At 42.1% G+C, this 22,834-nt stretch overlaps 1 protein-coding gene across 1 annotated transcript; it reads right to left on the bottom strand.

Moving 5' to 3' along the window:
- Positions 1–346: 346 nt before the first annotated feature.
- Positions 347–20,027, bottom strand: rai2 (retinoic acid induced 2). Its single transcript, XM_030728299.1, has 2 exons — positions 19,900–20,027; positions 347–5,735 (listed from the first exon to the last, which is right to left on the bottom strand). The coding sequence occupies exon 2, from the start codon at positions 5,658–5,660 to the stop codon at positions 4,023–4,025; it is 1,638 nt and encodes a 545-aa protein (XP_030584159.1). The 5' UTR covers positions 5,661–5,735; positions 19,900–20,027; the 3' UTR covers positions 347–4,022.
- Between the last annotated feature and the right edge of the window lie 2,807 nt (positions 20,028–22,834).

The following is a 22,834-nucleotide window of genomic DNA, read 5'->3' as shown; positions in this document are numbered from 1 at the left end:
TGAAATTTTGCGATATTAACCTGAAATGTTGATTTACCAACAGCAATTTTTCTTTTCATCGGTGGAAACGAGGTTCCATAGTGGAACAGCTAGCTACAATTTGAATTTTAAAAAAGTGAAAAATACAGATTCAGGGTGCTAGCAAGAAAAATTTCACAGGCCGGCCCTGGTCCCCCCTCGGTCCCCTCTCAGTACAGAACGTATCAAACCGCTTGCTAAACAGCTAAATGATTGCAGCTGAAATAAGGTCAAAACAGTGAACCACTGCTGTGGACTGTTACTGACATTCAATGGGAATAAAAGCAACTCAAGGACTAATTCATTTTAATACAAACCACATGCACAAAGAGCGAGGAAGCATGATAAACTCATTAGATTAAACATCGTTATCTTTCTGTTTGGAGTCCTCATAGGTTACCCTTTTGTCAGGTTGATTTACTGTGTGCTGATCTTTGATATCAAACCGCTTCCAGCCAAGAAAGCGTCCACCTTTTAGAAAATAAAATCTTTTCAAAAAAGAAAACTCAAACAATTTAGAATTGAAGGTTTTAGTTCACTTCCATATAAAAAGCACACATACTGTACAGTTAAGCAAACATTTAAATGCCATCACATTTCAACTGGAGACCTTTTAATTAAATCTGCTGTCAGAAGCAAAAAGTGCTTCGACTGTATCACAATATCGAGTCACTCTGTCTCCTAACTGATCACTCATTATATAAACACACTGTATAAATAGGTTGTACAAATAATAAATTAGGGATGTTCCTATATAACTAAAGTGATCAGGTCGAACTACTAAACCAAAGAGCCCTCTGTTTAAAGGACTGCAGGCATGAGTTAAGATGTGCTGAGACTGCTTAAGTACACAGATATAAATAAGGAACTAGTTAAAAAAAAAATAGAGCATCAAGGTTTTTTCCATCTCTTCAACTAGACAGTCTGCATATGGCTGTTATTAGTTCTTGGCCTGTATTTCACAGATTTACATAACTCCTGCAATCAAAAAAAAAAGGGGGGGGGGGGCTTTAGCAGAATAGGTAGGACAGCCTTTGACAAAGTGCACTCAACAGGATAAATAAACACAAATGTGCTCCACATTCACAACTCAGACAGAAAATTACCACGCTCCACAAAACAATGACAAAAAAAAAGACACTAAAACCACTTTGAACAGATGCTTTACACGATTTAAAAAAAAAAAAAGAGTGGATTTTCATCATTACTGTTTCTAATAGACTAATCACACACTTAACACATACACGAACAACATGTTCTCTCACTGAAGCCAAGAAATTGGTCATGATTTCTCCTTAATGGTGGCTTTTCCCTTCAGTTTCATCTCTGCTTCACAGCCGATTTTTATAATGTAATCAATAGCAAACTTCCACCCAGATTCACTTGGGAGGGGGGGGGTGTCTATTATGCCCACTTTCAGCTTCATGTTTTTATTCTGTGACCTCATTAAAGCAGCTTTGCATGATTCACAGTTCAAAATAATTTGAATTCATCTTATCCTGGGCCTTCGTGGAGCCACAGCAGTTCATCCACTGACTGAAATAAGTATGCTGCATCAACTGGGCCTGAAAAATAAAGCCAACATGGAAGAAGTGTCAAACACTGTAGTTCCTCTAACAGCCACTAGAGGCTGTCTCCATAAGTGAGTCAATCTCCATAGACATGTTAAAATGCCCAATTTTACAGCAGAAATAAACATGTTTACAGCTGGGTATAACCTTCAGTACAGGAGGTCTACAGTTAAAGGTGTGGCAATCATAAACTATAAAACCTGTGGCCACCTTGATGTCACCTATTGGTTTCTGGGCTCCATATTTTGAAACTTAAAACAGTCACTTATGGCCACTAGCAGAAGTTACCTTAATTTGATGAAAAGGTGAAAAATTATCAACTAGGAAAAAAATTTATTGCACAGTCTGCAATAAATTGTTGGCTGCCAAATTGTTCCAAAAGGCACCAACAGGTTAAATATGGTGGAGTCGGTCCAGTTTAATGACTCAAAGTATTGGAGGTGAGGCTCAGCAGAGAATGGTTGGCTGCAGCTGCTTGTGTAGGGAAACCTGCCAGTCAAAGAAGCCATGTTCCTATCTCCAGTGGGTCAGTGAGTCCACAGGGTTCTAGGCAGCGGCGCTGCACCATGCTGAGGTCATCTAGCCGTGCATCTTATTTTAGAGCAGCATAACACAGACCAGAGGGATCCACCCTCCCTAGTGTCATCAAGTCACATGGTCCAATCAGATTCAGGTGCCTTCAATGACCCGTAGGACCAACCATTATCACAGAATATTACATAATATTATTCAACTGTCCACCATCACTGAATTAGCAAGCTGGCATGGCATTTAGCGTTTAGCATTAGCTTGCTAAAACTGCAGTGCATTGCAATTATATATCGGCTATTTTTTTTTTTTTATAGCTCTAGAAGTTTCTACTTTGTACCAACAAAGGCTGCTGCAGGCAATCGTTATCTGCTAGGCTTCACCTCAGCTAATTTTGCTAGTTTTGCTGTGTAATACAGACCATCCAAAAAATTGTTTTTCTGTTTTGGTAAGCTAAATTATTTTAAGTCACCTAAACAGCATTTTAACTTTATGTAGCACTAATTAGCACATATTTGCAAATGTAAAGTTAAGTTAAAGTAGCTTGCTAATGAAACCTACTAGCGTTAGCCGATTATTTGGGGCTCCACCTTCTCACCTGAATATATTTAAATCAAGCTCTAAAACAAACAAAAAAAGAATATGGTTGCAGCCAATATGCTAAAGTGAAGGCTTCAAAATGTAGAGCCCGGATGTCAAGGTGGCCATGTCCATCTTTTAGATACAGTCTATGGCAAGGAGCCATTTTAGTTCCTTCACTCTTTAAGCCATTTTTCTTCTGATTGGTTGCCCCTTTCAAACAAAGGTCTGGTCACAACCATTACTGTGGGGGTGATTTAACTATATTAGGGATATTCTCTCTCCATGACATCATACAGAACCAAGAGGAGAGGGAAAAAAAAAAAAAAAAAAAAAACCTGAAATCAAGCTTTTAGAAGTCTGAAGCTTGAGTTTTAGGCCTTTTAGGATTACTTGTATATAACACTGACCTCATAATTTAAAACTCTGGCTATTTTTAAATTGAGCATCTGCCACTGTAATATTTATATGACAGTCAACAAGGAAAAGCATAATAGGTCCCCTTTAACAAGTGGAAACAGCAAGCGGTTACAGTGTTTTACACGCGTGGTACGAGACGTTTCCTCAGCTTTGGCTAATTTAGCCAGCAACAATATTAGGTCTTTTTGTAGTTTCCTCAATTTTGGATAGAAAGGTCAGTTTAAACATGAAAGTAATTAAGAAGCTCCTTTTATTACCCACTGCTGTTAAAATAAGAACATATTTTACTGTGATCGGCTGCTGCTGCCAACGTTCATTTAATGAAATTGTGGCTCTGGCCTCGCCAAGTCATTATGAGCCTGTCATGCTAAATCCCAACCAATCAGGAAAGAATGAATCGCTCCAATGAGCTACTGATGACCATGTGAATTTCCACTGATGGGACATGTTCTAACAGCTTCAGTCGCATGCTGCTGTACACTTTCTTCAGTGTACCAATATATAAAACATATGTGGAAACAAACCATCAACCTGAATGGAGGAACTGAACTTGTGGGTCTTTGCTGTTACTATGAATCACACATTTTCTTAAACACTGCTGATTCACAGAGACACACAGAGAGCGCACTAAGCTGCCATACACTAAAACATTTCAGGTAAAACACTGTAGACTAGTGCATTACAAAAGAAAATTAAGTCAGAAGAAACCAGTTGTGTAACTACTGTGTCACACTGTTGTCACACTGTCAGAGCCTCGCTTTTAAAGCCAAACTCTGACCTCTGATTGGACACACAAGTGTTTGAATTTGATTACAGAACGTCCCCACATGTGTTTTATGGTATACTCTCTGGAGGGATTACCAGAAAGCCAGTCCAGAGATTAGTCCCCCTCCCCAGTGAGCATGCTCACTTCCTGGGGAGCAGTGCTGCGAGTCTCTGCTTCTTAATGGGAAGGAAGTGGATCTCCTGTGAGCTGACCTTCTTCAGTTTGATAGCTCTGCTTTTAGAGACCTTTTTAAGAGGGTTGTTGGGATCATGTTGCTCCCCGTGAGATGCTGACGGCACTCCATAGAGCTGCTGCAGAGCTGCGCCCTGGCTGCTGTCCCGTTTTATGGAGAAGTTCTTGGTCGAGACTCCTGAAAGGCCTTTTATCTTTCCGCAGAGGATGGCGGGGATCGCGTCTTTCACCGAGACGATGACCTTGGCTGTCTGTGAGGTGCTGACTATCTCGAGGTTTCCAGTGCCGCTGAGAGACGCCTCCTGACTCAGAGAACTAGACCCAGCAGCACTGCTGTCAACCAACCACTTGTGCTGCCGGCTGAACTCCAGCGATGCCAGGCTACCGAGGAGTTTGGAATTTAAACTCTGAGTGCATTCGACACCCAGGGACAAAGAAGCACTGCCGCTATCCGGACCGGACTGTGAGGCTCCTTCTCTGTCTGTCTGAGCACACTTTTTCCTCACACCAGGAACTGACAAGTCCAGCACACTGTCCTGCTGTGGACTGGGATATTCCTGTTTTGGTTCAACTGGACATGGCCTGACAGAAAGGTCCAGGGCCTGTCCTTCCTCTAGAGGAAGTGAGGATAGGGACGCATTTTGTGGCTGGAATGGAGGCATGCATTTCCTTGAAGACGGCGAGGGGGAGGTAGTATCTTTTGGTGAAGTCTGAGTGCTTCTACTCACAGTGCAAACTGGTTTTGGCATGTTCCCCTTTGAATCCTCAGTCTGAGGGACAGGGATGGGGATAGGGAGAGGGACCGGTAGAGGCACAGGTAGAGGAATGATGACTGGGTATGGGACTAGAAGTGTGGCAGGAGGGACCAGAGGGGCCAGAGGGGAGGTGTAGGGAGGTGTGAGGGGAGGAAGGGGGAAGAAGGGAGAGCCTGGTGACTGACAGGTTGACGAACTCGCCTGGGAAGGGAAGAGGTCCTGCAAGATGGCTGCAAAAGCTGGATTCTGCAGGAGAGAGAGTAGGTTAGCATCCTGCGTCTGTCCTGCGGACTTCTGGTCAACAGCTGGAGGTAAACCGAACGTCAAAGGATTCTGACACAAGACGTTGTTCTGGAGCTGTGCACAGTTAGCAGTCTGAGGGATTACAGATGGACTCATGTGCTGAATCACCTGCTGGTCCAAGACCAGGGGCAGCGAAACTGGGTTTTGGCTCGCTATCAAGTACGGCGTTGCCCCCATCTGTCCAAGCTGAGGCCCGGCTGCTCCAGCCATCTGGAGGTGAATGGGCAGCATGAGTGGACTGTCACCCAGACACACTGGGTGGAGTACAGTTGTAGCCACTTTAAGAGCCACGCCTCCTGGAGGTTCAGCAGTGGGACTCACCACTGAGGGTGCAGGAGTCTCTGTCAGGTTAGAATGGCCTCCTTTATTCAGTCCTGTCATATTAGCATCACAGGAATCAGCAGGAGTGAGAGGATTTACTCCATCTTCCACTTTGCTGGAGACTTCTCCACCTCCTCCCGCCTCAGAGTTGCGCACGTCAGTTTGCGGCTGGGTCATGGTCACAGACGTGTCATCGTTACCTTCCATGATTCAGCCTGAATAAAAATCTTCCTCAAGCCTCAAGTTAGTGACGGGTCTCATCCATTATTCTTCTAAGAAGCCCTGAAACACACAGAGCAGGAGGTTTGATGGTGAGCAGTAGTTTAAAAAAAAAAAAAAAAACACACACACACACACACACACACACACACACACACACACACACACACACACACACACACACACACACACACACACACACACACACACACACGACGTGGGGCTCCCAAATACTGTGCTGAGTTCAATGTGCTTTAGGATTATAACTGCAATATACAACTGCAGAAAAAGTAACAAATTATACATTATATTTAATTACCTCTATCAGTAGTTTCAGGGCACTTGCTTCCCAAAAAAATAGCAATTCTATCTCCTAAAATGTTTTTTAAAAGCTTCCGTCCATTCATGAAGCTGCTGAATACGGGGAATTTTTCCAGCGTGACCCATGACAGAGAGGAAAGTGGAAAATGGTTTATTTTCTTCATTTGAGAAAACTACAACTAAGCACGAGTGCAAACCAAACCCTATCGTAAAGAGTCGCATGTCTCATGGCTTTAGGTGGATCACTGATGTTAAGAGTCCTCGGTTTGAGTGCGGCATCATTCAAGAGAAGTTTGCTCAACATTGTGCCAAGCAAGCTAGAAAACAAACATTTATTAGTCCAACACTGTGAGCTCAGTTTGACTCCTGATGGCAGAGCGATGCAGAAACACCGATATAAATACAAACAGACGGAGATTCAGTGCAGGCCTATAAATTACTCAAAGTAATTCTTTTATTTTTTTTTAATATTGTTCTCACAAATCTTGCCAATTAGGGGCAGCAATACCCTGTTGGCTGGACGGCTACGGCGGCAGTTTTCGCCATTATTCTGCTGCTTCCTCAGAGAGAGGATCTCATCCCACAGTGAAGATCAGGCTCCACCTCCTCCTTCTTGAGCTGCAGCTGGCGTGGTTAGTCCTTGATCTGCTCTGGAGATCCACAGTGAGCTGGAGGTTTGCGCTCACCAGAACCTGCAGCAGGTGGAGATCTGGTTCACGCTATGCCGAGCTCACCAAAACCACAGAGCAGAACGAGGACCACCGTCGCTAACACGGGGGCCAGAGAGAAGCTGGAGTTCATCCACGGGATGAGAGACTCATAGGAAAAGCAGTTTCAGTTATTCCCTTCTTGTGTAAAATCATTTTAATTTCTTCTTTAGCTTAAATAAAATTGAATAAAAACCCCATATTTAACCTATTCTTTATGAACACGAGCCACTGATTATTGTCCAGTATTAAATCGATGTGATACATGAGCATTTTAGAGATAAAGGTCATCTGAAGTTATTCATTGAATAACTGAGGAAATATTTAACAATCAACAATTTAACAATTTAACAATCAATCCTAAAAATATTCTGTAACTGCGTGCTCACAGAGGTGCACACATCCCTCTCTCCTTTGTGCTGCTTTCTGTCGCAAGTTTCCGTTTTATATTTGCCCATATATCAGCTACTCCCCTCCTCCATCCCTCATCTCCTTTAGTTTAGCTGAAGAGGTTAAACCAGGGGTAAGAAGCTGGAGATGGAGCGAGACCACCACGACACAGTATCAACACACACACACAAAAAACCCCATATCAAACAGAAACTCGGCATAGTTTATCAACTATACATCTCCATCTCAATCCATCATCCAACATCTCAGATGCTTTTATAATCATACTGTGCTGGCTTTCCTCTCCACTACATGATACCTCCACACAACACATGTCCTGCGTGCACTGGCTGTCAACCCCCATCCATCCTCAGTGATAAAACCTCCCCTGGGGGCATCTCATGTCAGCGAGGTCAATTATTCATACAGACGGAAGCGACCGGGATAACGTTCGAGGTACTGGAGAAAAAAGGGAAACCTTAAATAACCTGAAATGAAACTACGGAGTGTGTGTGCTGTACCTTTAAAGTTAAAAGACTAAATTAAACACACACATGCAGTTCTGATTTTCTGGCAGGAGCGTGACACGTTTTCTTCCTCTCTGAAGGGGCTTTCATGTGGTGTTGGGTTGCCTCAGTGAGCGGCGAGGAGCAGCCCTCTCCCCCCACCCCACCCCCAGGCTGGTTTTATATTATTCTGCGTAGCATAGATGAGACATTGTAATAGGGCTCTGATGGATTACATGGAGGATTCAACAGCCAGGCGGCCGGCCGATAATCTTGTCACTGGTTCGTGCACAGGAAAAGGTCTGGGATGTGTGCGCACCTTGGGAATTGCACAACAGGCTTAAACACAGTCTCTAAGACCCGAGTAAAAGCTTTTGTAGACTTGTAGTTTTACACCTCTCTGCTTATTCCCCAACATATTCTCAAGGAAACCTTTTGAGACAGGGGGCCTGTTAAAGATGAGAAAATTTCCAAGTACTTCCTGATATTCCTGACGCGAGCTGACATGGAGTCTGTGTTTATTATGATTGTTTGCATTTACAATTAACAGTGTTTTATAACTAAATGAGAATAAAATTCTAGGTTTTTATGATTCAACTCCCCCCCCCCCCCCCCCAATTTTCACTCCTGTGTAAAGCTGATATCCCCACACCAGATTAGCCAGGAAAGCTTGGAGTGATCAATAACTTCAACTGCAAATTTCATACATTGCAAAGCCATCCAGCTGGTCAAACTGGATCTTTTCACAGGCCGCATTTCTGGCACCCCAGTTTGTCGTTATTCTGTTTGAGATCTTTTGTTTTCCTGTTTTATCTGCCTATAAATTAACTTGACAAGCAAAAGAGAATTGCAGCAGTCAAATAACTATCTTGGCGGAGGTGATGTTGAACCAGGAGGAGACGGCCACGCTCATCCAACAAGTCAGGAAATAAAAAAATTTAAAAAAAGGATTTGAATAAATGGGGTGTTTTAATTTCTGACTAAAACAGACAGTAAGTGACGCCAATGCAAAGTGCCTTAAACCTGCTGTTCTTTTAAAGGAACACTAGGGGGCGATACCTGTGTTTACAAAAAGACTCCAAGTCCTATAGAAGTCTATGGGAAAAACAGTCCTGTCCTCTGAGTTTACAGGCTCAATCACTACTTTCAGCTCATACCAAATCACACATATCCTGAAATCCATCTTTTAATTTTTTGGTTATTCAAAGTGTCAGAAATAAGGATTGTTCAGGATTTGTGCTTTCAGTCAGATCCGACCCTCACTTGTCACATCCAGTTTCAAAACACCAACATGGCGCCGGCATAAATGCTCATTTCAGTTCTTTCTCACCTGTTATTTCTGACAAAAACGTACATTATGTATATTATGCTTGAGTAAATGAAAGCAAATCCACATGATTTTCCTTTTCGATTCTGGCAAAAAACCTTCGGGGAGGCTCCAGTTTTTTTTCTGAATTACACTGCTGTGAGCCTACATTGTAGATACATTGTAGCCTACACAAGTGGCTGATGCCACTGCCAGTATCTGTACCTGTGGGGCTGCGTTCACGGGGTCGTGTAGTTATATAGGACCTGGACATCTGGTTACAGCGTAGGGTTTCATAAGTTGTTTATTACCTAAAGGGTTGCGTTTACAATGTACCCAACACTGTGATTTAATACAGAATTATAAATCCACTGTAAGCTCAACCATAACCGTAAGTCAGAGAATATGTAATTTTTATTTTTATCAAACTGTTCTGCCAAATACTGTTAATCAGTGAACAAAGAAAATAATCATTCTACCTTCACGTTTACATTTCTTCCAAGAGTCTGTTTGGCCTTTTTAATAAATTTAGGGTTATCAGCTATGATGACGCAGACCTCATATGCCTGCATTAGACCCCCCCCCATGTCTTCGGTGTCTCACTTTTCTTTTTTTTGTTTCTTTTTCCTGAAGTAAAAGCATACAGAAAATTGGGCATGATATTCTAATTTAGAAATTAATAGGAAACTCAGATCTGTATTATTTTTCCACTATTTGGATGCTGCGGTCTCACTTGCATTCCAGGAAGCTCGGGGAAAGACATTTCCTGTGCGATAACACGGTCATGAGGTCTGTGACACAATAACGCCTCCCTGACCATTATGAAAGGAGTCTTAGTTGAAGCGCCGCTGCTGTCACAGACTCCAATGAGTTAGTCTGACTGTGCACTAAGTGAGGAAATTCCCCCACATAATAAACTTAACTGTGTCCTTTAACTCAGCTGTCAGAGGGACAGAGTCAAACTTGGCTTATGGGAGGGAAGAAAAAAAAAAAAAAAAAGTATTTGCGGGATTTATTCTGAGCCATTAAAATCAGAAGACCTGATGCTAAGTGTAGTCGCCATTTGGGTGACGTGCAGTCAGCCTCCCCGTCTGCCTACACGGGTGTTCACCCCCCTCCCCTCCTCTTCACTTGAATCATGTGATAAAAAGTGAAACTCTGCAGATGAGCAGGAGGAGGAAGTTTAACCAGCAGAGTGAACCAAAGTACACGCAGATCATGTTCGTCATTGTTGTTTTTTCCAGCTACATAATCCGACTCAGTGACTCTGCTTTGTCTTTATGTTATCACAGAAAGGGAAGGCCAAAGGAAGACCTCACAATAATAAAGGCTCAATAAATAACAGATTCTTGCTGATGTGCCACAAAAGGGTTCCTGCACCATTAAAATAAATAAAAAAATAAAATAAATAAATAGAGGTTTAAGGCCTCATTGAAATATCTGTACTGATACAATTCAGGGCTTTAGATTCAGTGCACAAACGGTACTCACAGTAAAGATAAAGTAGTAACAGTACTTGGTGGTACACCAGTCCTAATTTTGTTTTTCAACCTGCAGTACACTATATTACCAAAAAATATTCACTTGCCCATCCAAATCATTGAATTCAGGTGTTCCAGTCACTTCCATGGCCACAGGTGTATCAAACCAAGCACCCAGGTATGCAGACTGCTTCTACAAATATTTGCAAAAGAATGGGTCGCTCTCAGTGAATTCCAGCACGGTACTGTGAACTGTCCAACACATTATTGAACCCGGAACCAGTGAGTTGTCATATTTAAGGAAAAGATGTGGTTTGGGAAAAGGGAAAAACAAACAAAAAACAAACAAACAAAAAAAAACAAACTCACCCATGTTTAATAAAGTAAGAGCATTTACACACACACACACACACACACACACACACACACACACACACACACACACACACACACACACACACACACACACACACACACACACACACACACACACACACACAGTCAAGAGAACTCAAGGGTTTGGGACTAAACAGCTGTGTAGCCTCAAGAAAACCACTTATCAGTGAGGCTAATTAGAAAAAGAGGCTTATATGTTAGGGAGCATAAATCTCAGACTCTGGAGCACCAGAACAGGTCATGTGGGCCGATGAGTCCAGATTAACCCTGTTCCAGAGTGATGGGTGCATCAGGGTAAGAAGGGAGGCGGATGAAATGATGGACCCATCATGCCTAATGCCTACTATAAAAGCCTGTGGGTACACTGTTATGATCTGGGGATGCTTCAGTTGTTCTGGTCTAGGTCAGCTGACCACCTGAATGACCAGGTTTTTCCATCATTTGTTTCTTCTCTGATGCCACAGGTATATTTCCATGAGGACAATGCTATTCAGCAGGGCAGACATCATGGCACAAAATAATTTCTGAAACAACAACAACAACAAAAAAAAAAAAATAGCTGCACATTTATAAATTTACACAACTAGCTGAACAGCATGCTGGGTAATGCTAGAAGCTGGGAGGGGCTCTGTGCTGCATTCAAGAAGAGCAAAGACAGATGGAGGATGAAGAGAAAAGAGCAGAGAAGCTCCAAATTAACTCGTGACCAGGACAGGAGCTGTTTCTGCTGGTGTTAAAGCATCAAACTCATTTTCTGCTCATGCTGCTCCTGTGCTGGACCTTCACTGTGGGCGGGGCTCAGCTCAGGCAGCTCCGCCCACACACACACACACAGAGCAGGAACCAGGTGAGGTAAAGATAAGGTGTTACTCAAGGCTAACTGACTCCACAGCCCTGCATCTAATATTTAATTTGAATTAATACACTCTAAGCCTGTATGCTTTTTAGTTTTGTTTCTGTGCTTTATTTTATTTATTCCATTTTTAATGATGACACAGTGTTTCATATTTTACATATACAATAAGTAATCATGTTAATCTTCAGGTAATGCTAACCTCAATAAAGGTGAAGCAGCAGTCCAAAGAACTTCAGGCCAACTGGCTCAAAATATACCCAAGCTTAAACCTGGAAGAGTGAAAGGAGCTGCTCAAATTGCAAAATATACACTGCTGAGAGAGACCAGAGAAAACAAAGCCACCAAAACAGAGACGACAAAGAAATGCACATTCTGAAGAAAGAACAGGGTGATATAAGACCTGTAGTTAAATTCCCACAAATTGTAAATCCTTCCTGTTGGAAGCATTTAAGGGGAAACCCCCACCCCCTTTCCAGCTTTGAAACATATTTCAGGCACTGTAACTGTTCAGCGGTGAAATAAATCACTTTTCACAGCTTCTGATGGGTTTATTTTCTTCAGTCAAGTGAATCTCTCCGAGGTTTAGACTCTGTTAGATAAACCAAGGAATTAGAAAATGTTATTTTGATCCAAGGACGCACTCATCCAGCTTTTTCCAGTTGTGATTAGATAACAATACCCTGGCTGTAGCTGTCTGCTTAAATCGAGTACCGGTCCATTTAACACAGGTCCGATACTCGTGTTAAATTAACAAGCTGCATTCCTCACTGTGAGGAGGAGACTGGGAATCCTTCTATGTGTAAGAAAGCAGACAACTTAAACACTACTCTCCTAACTCTGAAAATTACAAGTTCACAAATAAAAGCATCCAAGAATATAAATATATTTAATTTGTACTTATTAGCAAGAAAATAAATGACAACTGAACCAAAATAACCTCATTTATTTAGTCTGATTTCAGCTCAGTGTTAGTCTCCCTACTGCATGCTGCTCTCTGCGAGTGCGTCTCCACACACAAAGAGCAGAACTGACAAGTTTATTAAATTTAATAATAAGCCATAAAAGCTTTCCAACAAATGTTACACTGAATATAACCAGAGCGTGAAAGAGAAGCCGACAAAGGAAGCATTGCTATCTGAGCTTTTTGGTCATGCCAACTTGTGAAATGCCTCCAAACTGCTGCCACTCTGCTGTTAGCTTTCTCTAAGCAATGCTAGCCCTTCTGCTATAAACCATATGGCATGAAATTAGACACACACGCCTTCTTAAATTAATTATTAATAATGTGGTTTCTATAAGTTTCCCCTCTGTGACAAATGACAGATCAATATGATTAACTGCTTCTGAAGTGAGCCTTTCTTGGACTGCATCTGGCGACACTGGTCCTCTTTCTGCTCTTCGGTGTAGCGGCACAGGAACCAGCTCTCTACCAGGTTCTGGTTAAAGTGGCCCTCTAGCTCACCATGGACCTCTGGAGGAGGACGGCGGCTATTGTGGTTAGCTGTTGTACAAGACGGTGAGGTTGGACAACATGGAACTGCCGGATGAGATTACTGCCACAATATCCAAGGACAGTATAAAAGATGGACGTTGTCTGCATGGCATCACCCGTTGGTTACTGAAGCCATCTTGGGGTTTTCAAACCGGATGTGATAAGCAAGGGGAGCAAATGGTAACTGAGCATGCCAATGAGCATACCCTGGATATTCTTCCTTTTTGACTCTAATAATGACAGTATTTTACAAATTTCACCTACTCTTTCATTCAATGTGATCTGAAACTATCACCTGAGCCCATAAAGTCATCAGGAACGTATTTATGGAAATCACAGAGTGAGGGAGCCGAGGGCCTTATTCTCCATGACTGCCACCCATGCGACAACAAATCGTTGGCTATTTTGGACACGTCATGGTGACAATGCAGGATAAAGTGATTAAGGCCTCAGTCATACAGGCCTAAAGACTTGTCCATGACCATCTGGCAACCACTGGTCGTGAGGAATGAGTATTCCCCAGCCAGTTGCTGGAGGTTGATGGCAGTTGCTGGGAAAATGATTGCTATAGCCCCAATTACACAGGTCTATAGACCTGTCAGAAAAACATGTATTCCCTAACTGGATGGCAAAAACCTCCCCTGTGATTGCTACGGTTGCCTGCAGTTTCAACCGCGCCCACCGATGGCGAGGTAAAAACTCCGGTCCATTCCGTCCATCAGCAGGATAATTTGGAAAATTATAAACACGTGTCGATGAAAACCTCTGGAGTTGTTCGGGGTGGTACAAGAAACAATTGATTCAATTTTGGTGCTAATCTGATTACAATCTGGTTCCAGGATTTTATATGAAGATTTTTTTTTTTTTTTTACTATAATGATATAAGAACAATATTCACATATTTGCATCTAACCTTATGAGAATAAGTCAGAATCCTCTATAAAGAACAAGGGTGCAACATGACCGTAAGTTCTGTCATATAGCAAAGTTTGTTCATGACTGAAGAAGGATTCCAGATCTAATGCTGAAAACTATTGGGTCAAAAAAATAAATAATTCCTGCAGAGTAAAAAATAAAGCTAGTGACGGGCAACTAACATCAAAATATAGCTGTCAAAATATATATAGCTGTCAAAAGGTCCACGTGGCATTTCTGCGACCCCCTTATTTCAAGAAAGGACTCTGAAAAGGGAAGAAAAGCATATATTTCTAATCCAATACACAGTCTTAGCTAGTCTAATTTTTTCAGGGTCACAGGAAGTTCAAAATTTAAGATATAAAAAGGTCCAAAAATGTTTCCAAGCCACTTTTTTACCACGAAAAAAAAAAAAAAATAAAAAATGGCCAAAAATAGCCTTGAAAATATCTCAGTTTCCTAAAGAAAACCCTGAATGCAGCACATGGCTTTGTTTACACCAGTAAGCAACCAGAAGGCTGCATAATGGCCACATGACCAACTGCAACTTGTACACGCAATGTTGCCAGGACAGATCCCAGCTGGGGTGAGATCCAATGGTCTGGCACGGGGTTTTGGGATCTGTTTGACTTTAAAGAAACCTTCAAAAGCTTTATTTTGGTAGAGAGATATTGAAAATATTCCAACAGGAAGGGTTTCAAAATTTCATTTGAAAGGGGTGAAATGATGTATAGCTGGAATTTTGGCTAGAAAAAAAAAAAAAAAAAAATCTTAATTCATGAATTTGACAATGACGAAAAGCTTGTAGAATACTTCGGAATAAGGTAAAGATGGTTTATTTTTAGCTCCAATCGCAACTACTTGCAAGGAAAATTTCTAGTATCCACTGAAATGTAGCAGTGCGGGTCACTTGAGGTAAACAGTCTGCCGTGCTTTACCAACCAAATCTAAGTGGATTTATGAACATTAAGGTTCTGGAATACTTATTGACACTGGTATGTACAGGCTGAGAATTTTATAAATTTTTATTTGGTATAAAAATATTTTTTTATACCGAGTAAAGCCCTGAATTATACCAAGTAGAAATTGAGTTACTTACCACTGTTTGAGTTGTCACTTTAAGAATTCTAAAGCTATTAGCTAAGTTACCTACTTTTAGTTTCATCTGTGTCTGCAAATACTCGCTAACTATTAGCCGAGCGGTAGTACAACTTGAAAAAGTGTGTCACTAACCAGAAATGGAGGAGCTTTGTCTTCAAAGCAAAAGTTGTGCCTTTTGAAACATGTAGGCTGTAGTGCTGAGGCACAACTTTTACTTTGAAAGTGAAGCTTCTCCATTTCCAGTTTGCGTAACATTTTTTCAAGTCATACTACCGCTTGGCAAATAGTTGGCGAGTATTTGCAGACAAAGATGAAAAACTACAGGCAACTGTGTTAACCTGCTAGCAACCAAACCAATTAAAAGAGGTTTTCGGTACAACACCGTCTTTGCAACCAGCGAGAACCAGCAACCTCCGGGAACCACTGCTAGTCAGTCGAGGAATGCACATTTTTGCCTAGCAATCAGTGGTTGGATCAGGGACAAATCTTGAGCAATGTGTGCACGACGTCAGATCCTTTTACAACAACAATGACCCCTGCTGGTCATTAAGAAGAATGCAGGTTTAAGGCACTTTGCATTGGCTTCCCGTTTCAGACATGGAAGCAACGATGGCTGGCACAAGCAGTCATTTGGTGTAAACTGATCTGGCATCATTCTCTCAGATGGATTTTTTAAAAACTGCTGAAATGAAACCTAAAATATACGTTGGTTGCCCACCCAAGTCAAATCTAAATCTGAAGCATTTTATGACTTTATTTTTCCCTACTAAAGCCATATTTAACTTAAATTATAAGTTAAAGTCATTTTACAAAACCCGTGGGTTTGTGGCGTAACAGAAAAGACAAAATACTACCAGCTCCTCCAGCTACATCTAGGCACCTCATAAACAGGCTGGACAACACCACATTTCCAACTTTAGCTTGAATGTCCTACATCCAGCTCGCTAACAGAGCCTCCATTCCCACATGATAACAGAGTTTGTAGCTTAGGCTATTAAAAACAGCTCCAGGATAATGCAATTTTCATGATATATGAGCTAATGTAGGAAACACGCAGCACAAACAAACCTGTAACCATGTGTCTGAATAGGCGCAGAGCATGTTTTCTTCACGCCGATAGGAACCAGCGGCACATTTAAATCTCACACGTCATCTGGGAGAGGTTTGTGTTCACCAGCCAGTAACAGCTAATTGAGTAAATAGGAGACCCAACAGAGAGAGCCAAATAAGATCCCTCCCCTGTCCCTGTTACTGTAATGATTTCCACATTTCCTCTCCCCCCCCTTGCCTCATTGGTGGAATGTATACCGTAGTAAGTCAACAGCAGACAGAAAAACAACAACGCCTTGACTTCAAATTACGTTAAGCTGCGCTGCAGTCCACATACATTACAGGGACTATTTTCTCTTTACCTCCTTGTTGTGGGTTTGATTTAGAGTTTAGACCAGAGGATACGAAAGCACCAGGGATGGATAGAGCATGGCTGATGATCTAAAAGGTCATCGCACTCAACACCCCTCCGCTCCAGTAGCCAATTACATCTCATTAGAGAGACACACAGAAGCCTCATCACGATGCAGACTGCTTTCACATCAGTGCAGCTCATCTTTTATTCAGCGGGTGGTCTGCCAGCTGATCCCCTAAATGCCACAATCAGTCAAATTTCACAATAACAATAATTTAATACTGGAACACTCATCACGATGATCACTGTGTCACATTTTTTAACCAGTCTGGTGATTATTTAGCAAGTCAACCACATTAAAATACATTTACACCAAGAATCTGCACCTCAGGGTCACTAATTGGTATGCATGGATGGGTCACAAATAGTATTTTTTTGTCGTCAACGCAACATGAACACGTACAGTAAACACACTGTGGAGGTCTGCCTGAAATGCAATGAATATGTAAAACACTCAGCACGTAACCTTTGACCTTCATTAATTTCTTCTTTCAGGCCAAAGCAATGTTTGTGGCCTGTGTTGGAAGTGCATCCATTTATTACAACAGAAACGGTATGGGTAATGTGGATGCTTTAATATTCATTTATTTGAACACAATACTAAACAATGTTATTGCAAATTAAAGGGAAAACGCAGCATGAAGTGTCTTAGTAAGAGCTTGAGCCGCCAGAAAGGCTTTTTTGCACCTTGGTGGGGCAATGTCCATGTTTTCATTCATAACCTATGATTCACATCATTTTCATGTTTTGGTATCTTCAGCTAATTGCTCCCTTCATAACACCTGAACTGGAGCTGATTTGTGTTTTTTTTTAGTAACTTACCTATATAGAGACTGGCCTACAGTGAGGGGTGTGGCCGCTTTGATTGACAGGTGTGCTGACACAGGCGGCTGCTAGCTACAGCCGCCTGTGCTTTTGGAGCATTTTTAATAGGATTATCTGACAAATAATCGGGCTTACTGTGTGCTACAGACCATCCAAAAAGTTTCAGCTTCAGTTTTGGTGACACAGCACATTACACAACACTAATTTGCAGATATCTTCGTCTGTGTGAAGTACCCACGCAGTTTATCACCGTGCACCGTGCTAACTAACTCCCAAGAATACACAGGAGCATTTCAGAAGCGGAGCGTTTATTCTGCACAGGGTCTTTTATTTTGAAAACTGACGTAATTCTTCATGCTGTTTGTATGACTGACTTCCTGCCCTCCTGACCTGCTCTGTGCAGTTTGATTCAGTTCTGACAGCAGGGGGGGGGAAAAAAGGATTGAGCACTTCTGAAATGTATTGCAGCACCAGCATTGTCTTGAGTGGAACCAGAACCAATGCAGCAGTGTCTGGTGCATTCCCATGTAAGTTTGGCAAGTAGTCTCTGCCTCAATGATTCAAGAGAAAGCCATAATTTCAGTGGTCAAGGGATATAAAAACTTCATGTAGAGAATCACCATTTAAAAATTATTAAAAAAAAAAAAAAAAATCCACTCAAAATATTTGGCAAATTTGCCCCCACAGAGCTTTTTTTTTTTTTTTTTCCTCCCACAAGTTCCACTACATGCTAACAGCTTCATTTACAGCTCAGTCCAAAGTGCCACGATGCCATGTGATGCTGGGGGGGGGCCACGCGCCCAGGCCCCCGCCCTTAGCTCACACTGTACCCAACTCCAGTGTATATCCCCGTGCGTGGTTGGCCCACAGGGGGGCAGATCCATATTATTTCCTCAGGCTGTGCCTGACCAAGCCCCACAGACACAGGCTTGGTCACCAGATGCTCTCCTCTCAGGCCCAGCTCCAGGAGAGGTCCCAGTTTTCCCAGTTCTGGATTTGGTTACTAACTCCAAATCTTTGGCTTCATTGAGGTTTTCAAATGAAGCAGATGATTCGCAGCTCAGTGTCAAAAGGAGTCAGGTGAGGTGGTTCGAGCATCTTGTTAGGATGCCTCCTAGGCACCTCCCTTTGGAGGTTTTCCCGGCTGGGAGGAGACGCCAGGATAGACCCAGAACCCACTGGAGAGATTATAACTCATCTGGCCTGGGAATGCCTTTGGATTCCCCAGGAGGAAATGGAAAGTATGGCTGGGGATGTCTGGAAAACTCTGTTTAGCCTGCTGCCACAGTGAGCTGACTTCAGATAAGCAGAAGACAATGGATGGCTGGTTCTAGAGTGCCGACACCATTAATGCTTCTGCTCATCCCACAAGAGCACCAAACAGACGCCATGTTAATTAATGTCATAGAAACCGTTAAGCAAGATTAATGCTTACCCAAACACATCAAATCTCTCAGCGTAAACAAACAATTGGCTCAAATGTCATCTTTGTCATTTCTATTCAAGATTTCTTGGGTCCCTCCTTATATATCGTTATTGGGAACTTCATCCTCTGGTCTAAATCTGGTCACTTCTGGCTACAAAAAATTAACAGTGGTACATGAAATGTCCACAAATCAATGGATGCATCCATCTTTTATATACAGTTTCCACCTGCATAACAGCAGGGGTCAGGAGTTCAGGTTTTTTTCCTTTAACACCTGCGTGCATCTGTAAATAACTCGCAGTGCAAATGATAAGTCTTGTTTTCCTTTTACACAAGCTGGACATTATAAGTAAGAAATTACACAAGAAAGAGCAGAAATTAGAGCGCATACTGCGTGTTTTCCTCCTGTGTGAGCTCATATCTGCAGGAGCTGTTTCCTTCTACCACTTCTAAGCAAATGCCCAGGCTATTGCAAAAGACCCTGCCGGGTTCATCTGAGGGTATGTTCCTGCCTTCCTTCCTTCCACATTTCTGTGCCCCTGCACCCAGCGTCGCCACGCTCCCACACAGATATGCACATTATAAGCCCGGTCCCTGGTGTGTCCGGTCCCCGCAGCCAGCCGCCGACGGCTCGCCATGAAAAGCGGGGAAGCTGCGCGCACATCCCCACGATAACGCCAAAGTCCCGCTGACATTAAAGCGCTAACCGGGGCAGAGACGGAGGGCTCCCGGAGCTCCATAATAACCTGTTATCACCCTCAGCTGGCGTAAATTTAACGCGCTGTCAGACACGATACAAGCTAGCTGCTGCGCAATCGCCTGGGAAATTAGGAAAAACGCTTTAATACCTTTTAAAACCGAGACCCCACCACTTGTGAAATAATTCACATTTAGCCCACGTGATAAGGCTAAAAAGAATTAGACCTTTCAGCAACGTAAAGATCAGAAAACCGGTGGTTCACCCTGCTTCATCTCCGCTCCTTTAACGTATTTCGCACATAAAATAAACCAGGTTTGCTACGAACACCCGCATTTCTTACCTTTCAAGTGTCAGCAGCTGTTTTATCGTGCCGCTCTCTCTCTCAATTAACAACCACCGACACCGTAATACTTAGAAATAAATAGATAAAGGTGCCATTTATCTCTTCATTGCGGTCCCGTCGTAGCGACTCCAGACTGAGAGCTGCGCACGCAGCATCGTCAGCGGGTCCCACCTCCCCCTCCTCCCTCACCTCTCAGCAGGGACAGAAATAAAAGAAACGAAGAAGAAAATCTGACACAAATAAACAAACAAATAACGCTGTTTAAAGTAAAAAGAAAAGAAAAAAAATATAAAAAACAATAAACGATAATTACATTAAGAATTAATTAATTAATTATTAATAAATTATTTATTCATACTAATAAAAATATCTTTATTTTTATGCTTGAATTTTAGATGTAATTTCGCTCAGGAACACAAACAAGTACAGACAACAAAACAAGCAAAAAACAAAGAAAAAAGGTTAAAAAAAAAAAAAGTATATCCTAATAGTTAAATATTTAAATATGGGAAAAGATAGAAAGAAAAAACATATTTAATCTATAGTAATGATGCACAAAAGAAAGAATAGCTACAACCAAAACAAAAAAATAAAAAAATATAATACTAGGGATACTCAGCTGGTACACTCTCACTTAATTAAATCCGCTTTAATTCTCAGTGGGCATTTCCTGAACTAGCAGGAAATATAAGCGAGTACATGACTGACAATATATGGACAGGAAAGTCTCCAATAATCAGCCAGAAAAACAGCAAATACAGACAGGACTGGTGGCCTGATCATAAGCCTACAATATACTTTGACACAGTCATGGACCCACACTATCTTCCTGTAAAAACAAATAAGAACAGCATTATGTTTTCTGAGCGCTGACAGGCTTGTGTTTTATCCTTTCTTTTAGCTCCAGACGGTATTTGCCTGCTGACTGGCTGATGACAGAATCAGAGGAGAATGGAGTTTGGCAGCTGTGGATGAGAGTCTGGTAGTGACAGGCCTGGGTGAACAGGATCCCCTGGGTCTTCATATCAGTCCCAGCCAGCCTCGGGCTCTGCCTCAGGGCCCCGGGGCCTCTCATTGTTCCGCGGGGAGGTTGTTTAATGCACTTTAATGAGCCTCACAATGTACCCTGGTGGCATGATGGTGACTTTGGTGTGGTTACCTCCTCTGTGTGCCTCCCCCCTCTCTGTCTGCAGTCAGTGTTACTCACATGAGATGAATGTGTTGTTCACGTGCTGTTGCTCTCCTATCGGTACCACAGCTGGAACAATGAATATGAGGCAGTTCTCCATCTAAGTGTAAATGGAAACAATTTTGGGTTGTTTTTCTTTAGGTTTCTGTGTAGCTCATGCTGGGAAAATGCATCATTAAACATTATAACATCATTACAAATATACATTATTACAAACCCAAACAAAGGCTGGATGTGCGTCTAAAATTATGTGCCTAAACTGGTTGCAGTTATATATGCAGTCTATACTTATAAGTCACAACAAGTCATGTGCTGTCCAAGTGCCAATCGAAAACAAGCCACTTCCTCCATTTTGACAGTTTTTACATATTTGCCAGAGCAACAAAAGCCCTTAAAGCACAGACTGTGAAGCGACATGTGACTGCAGCTAAGGTCTGTATCAACCTGTCAATCAGAGCAGCCATGCCAGCCTCTTTACTTCCCTCAGGTTATTGGCGACCCATCTAGAGTTAACCTGAATGTATGGATCTGCATTTGTGTCTGTGTGTGTAGACTGAAGGATAAGGGTGTGCAACCGGTGCAGATGTGCAGGCTTTCCAAAAACAACAACAACAGGGTGCAGATGGATGTCAGTGCTGTTATGGGTAGGCAGTCAGGGAAGAACAACAATTATTACAGATGAAGAAAGCAGCATGTGGAGACGCCAGCCGCAGTGGTTGGTTTTTCATTAGTCAGGCACTTTAAGAAGACTGGTTCACTTTTGGAGCTACTGAGGAACTGCAGTTTTTGGCACTTGCACGCTGGCTTAATTTGCCCACCATGAAGGTTGCAGCAATATAATAATAGTGGATGTGGCATCACGGTAGCTATGTTCATCTTTTACACCATCTGTGCACTGGATATGTTTAGGCATAAGGCACAAAGAGGCTGCACAAAAGCTGATGTAAACATGATCTGATGCTTCTCAGCAGTGATGCAAAGAATCATGTGTGCAACATGTAAATGCTTCTGTGGAAAAATGCAAATCTTACAGCTTTATGACCCAAGGTTCATAAATGTATAAAAACAAGAGGAATACAAAGAGGAAATGATAAAAAGCTTCCACTGTTTCAGCTGCTTACAGCTTATGTTTGCACAGTTGGTGCAGTTTTTACTACTGGAAAGCTTCAGTTCCTATCTGACCACACCTTTTTCAGAGACAGATGTCTTGGTATTTAGTTCTGTTGCACAACAAAAGCACAAACATTTATAATGTAAATCCCAAAAAGTGGAGCTGTAATTATATGTTTGTGTTAAAAGAATAATAATTTAAAAAAAACCTTCCTTTTACAACAAACTTTTTCACCAGCATCTTCCTTTTTTAGTCTCTTCACTCTCTGATGTGCTTGCTAATTTTCACACAGTCCCTTACATTTGCAGCGAGTTGTAAATATATATGTGTGTGTGTGTGTGTGTGTGTGTGTGTGTGTGTGTGTGTGTGTGTGTGTGTGTGTTCTTTTGGAGGTCTTTCCTCGCCTTTGTCCTCGCCTCTCATAATCAGACAAAGATTTAAAAAAAAAAAAGCATACTGAGTTGGCATTTTCTTTTTGAACCCTGTACAGTGTCTGCTGTACTGTCTGTAGACCCAGAGGGCAAATAATGACACAAAGCCTGCTGTTCAGCACAAAGACAGTGAGAGATGTCAGGCTGCAGTCACACATCAAAGCTTGAGGGACAGTTCCTCATGGAGAGATGCTGTCTAAC

This window comes from Archocentrus centrarchus, chromosome 4 (genome assembly GCF_007364275.1).
Source record: "Archocentrus centrarchus isolate MPI-CPG fArcCen1 chromosome 4, fArcCen1, whole genome shotgun sequence".
In the NCBI taxonomy this organism is placed as follows: domain Eukaryota; kingdom Metazoa; phylum Chordata; class Actinopteri; order Cichliformes; family Cichlidae; genus Archocentrus; species Archocentrus centrarchus.
Note: the sequence above shows the minus strand (reverse complement) of the source record. Positions and strands in the feature narration are given on the sequence as shown.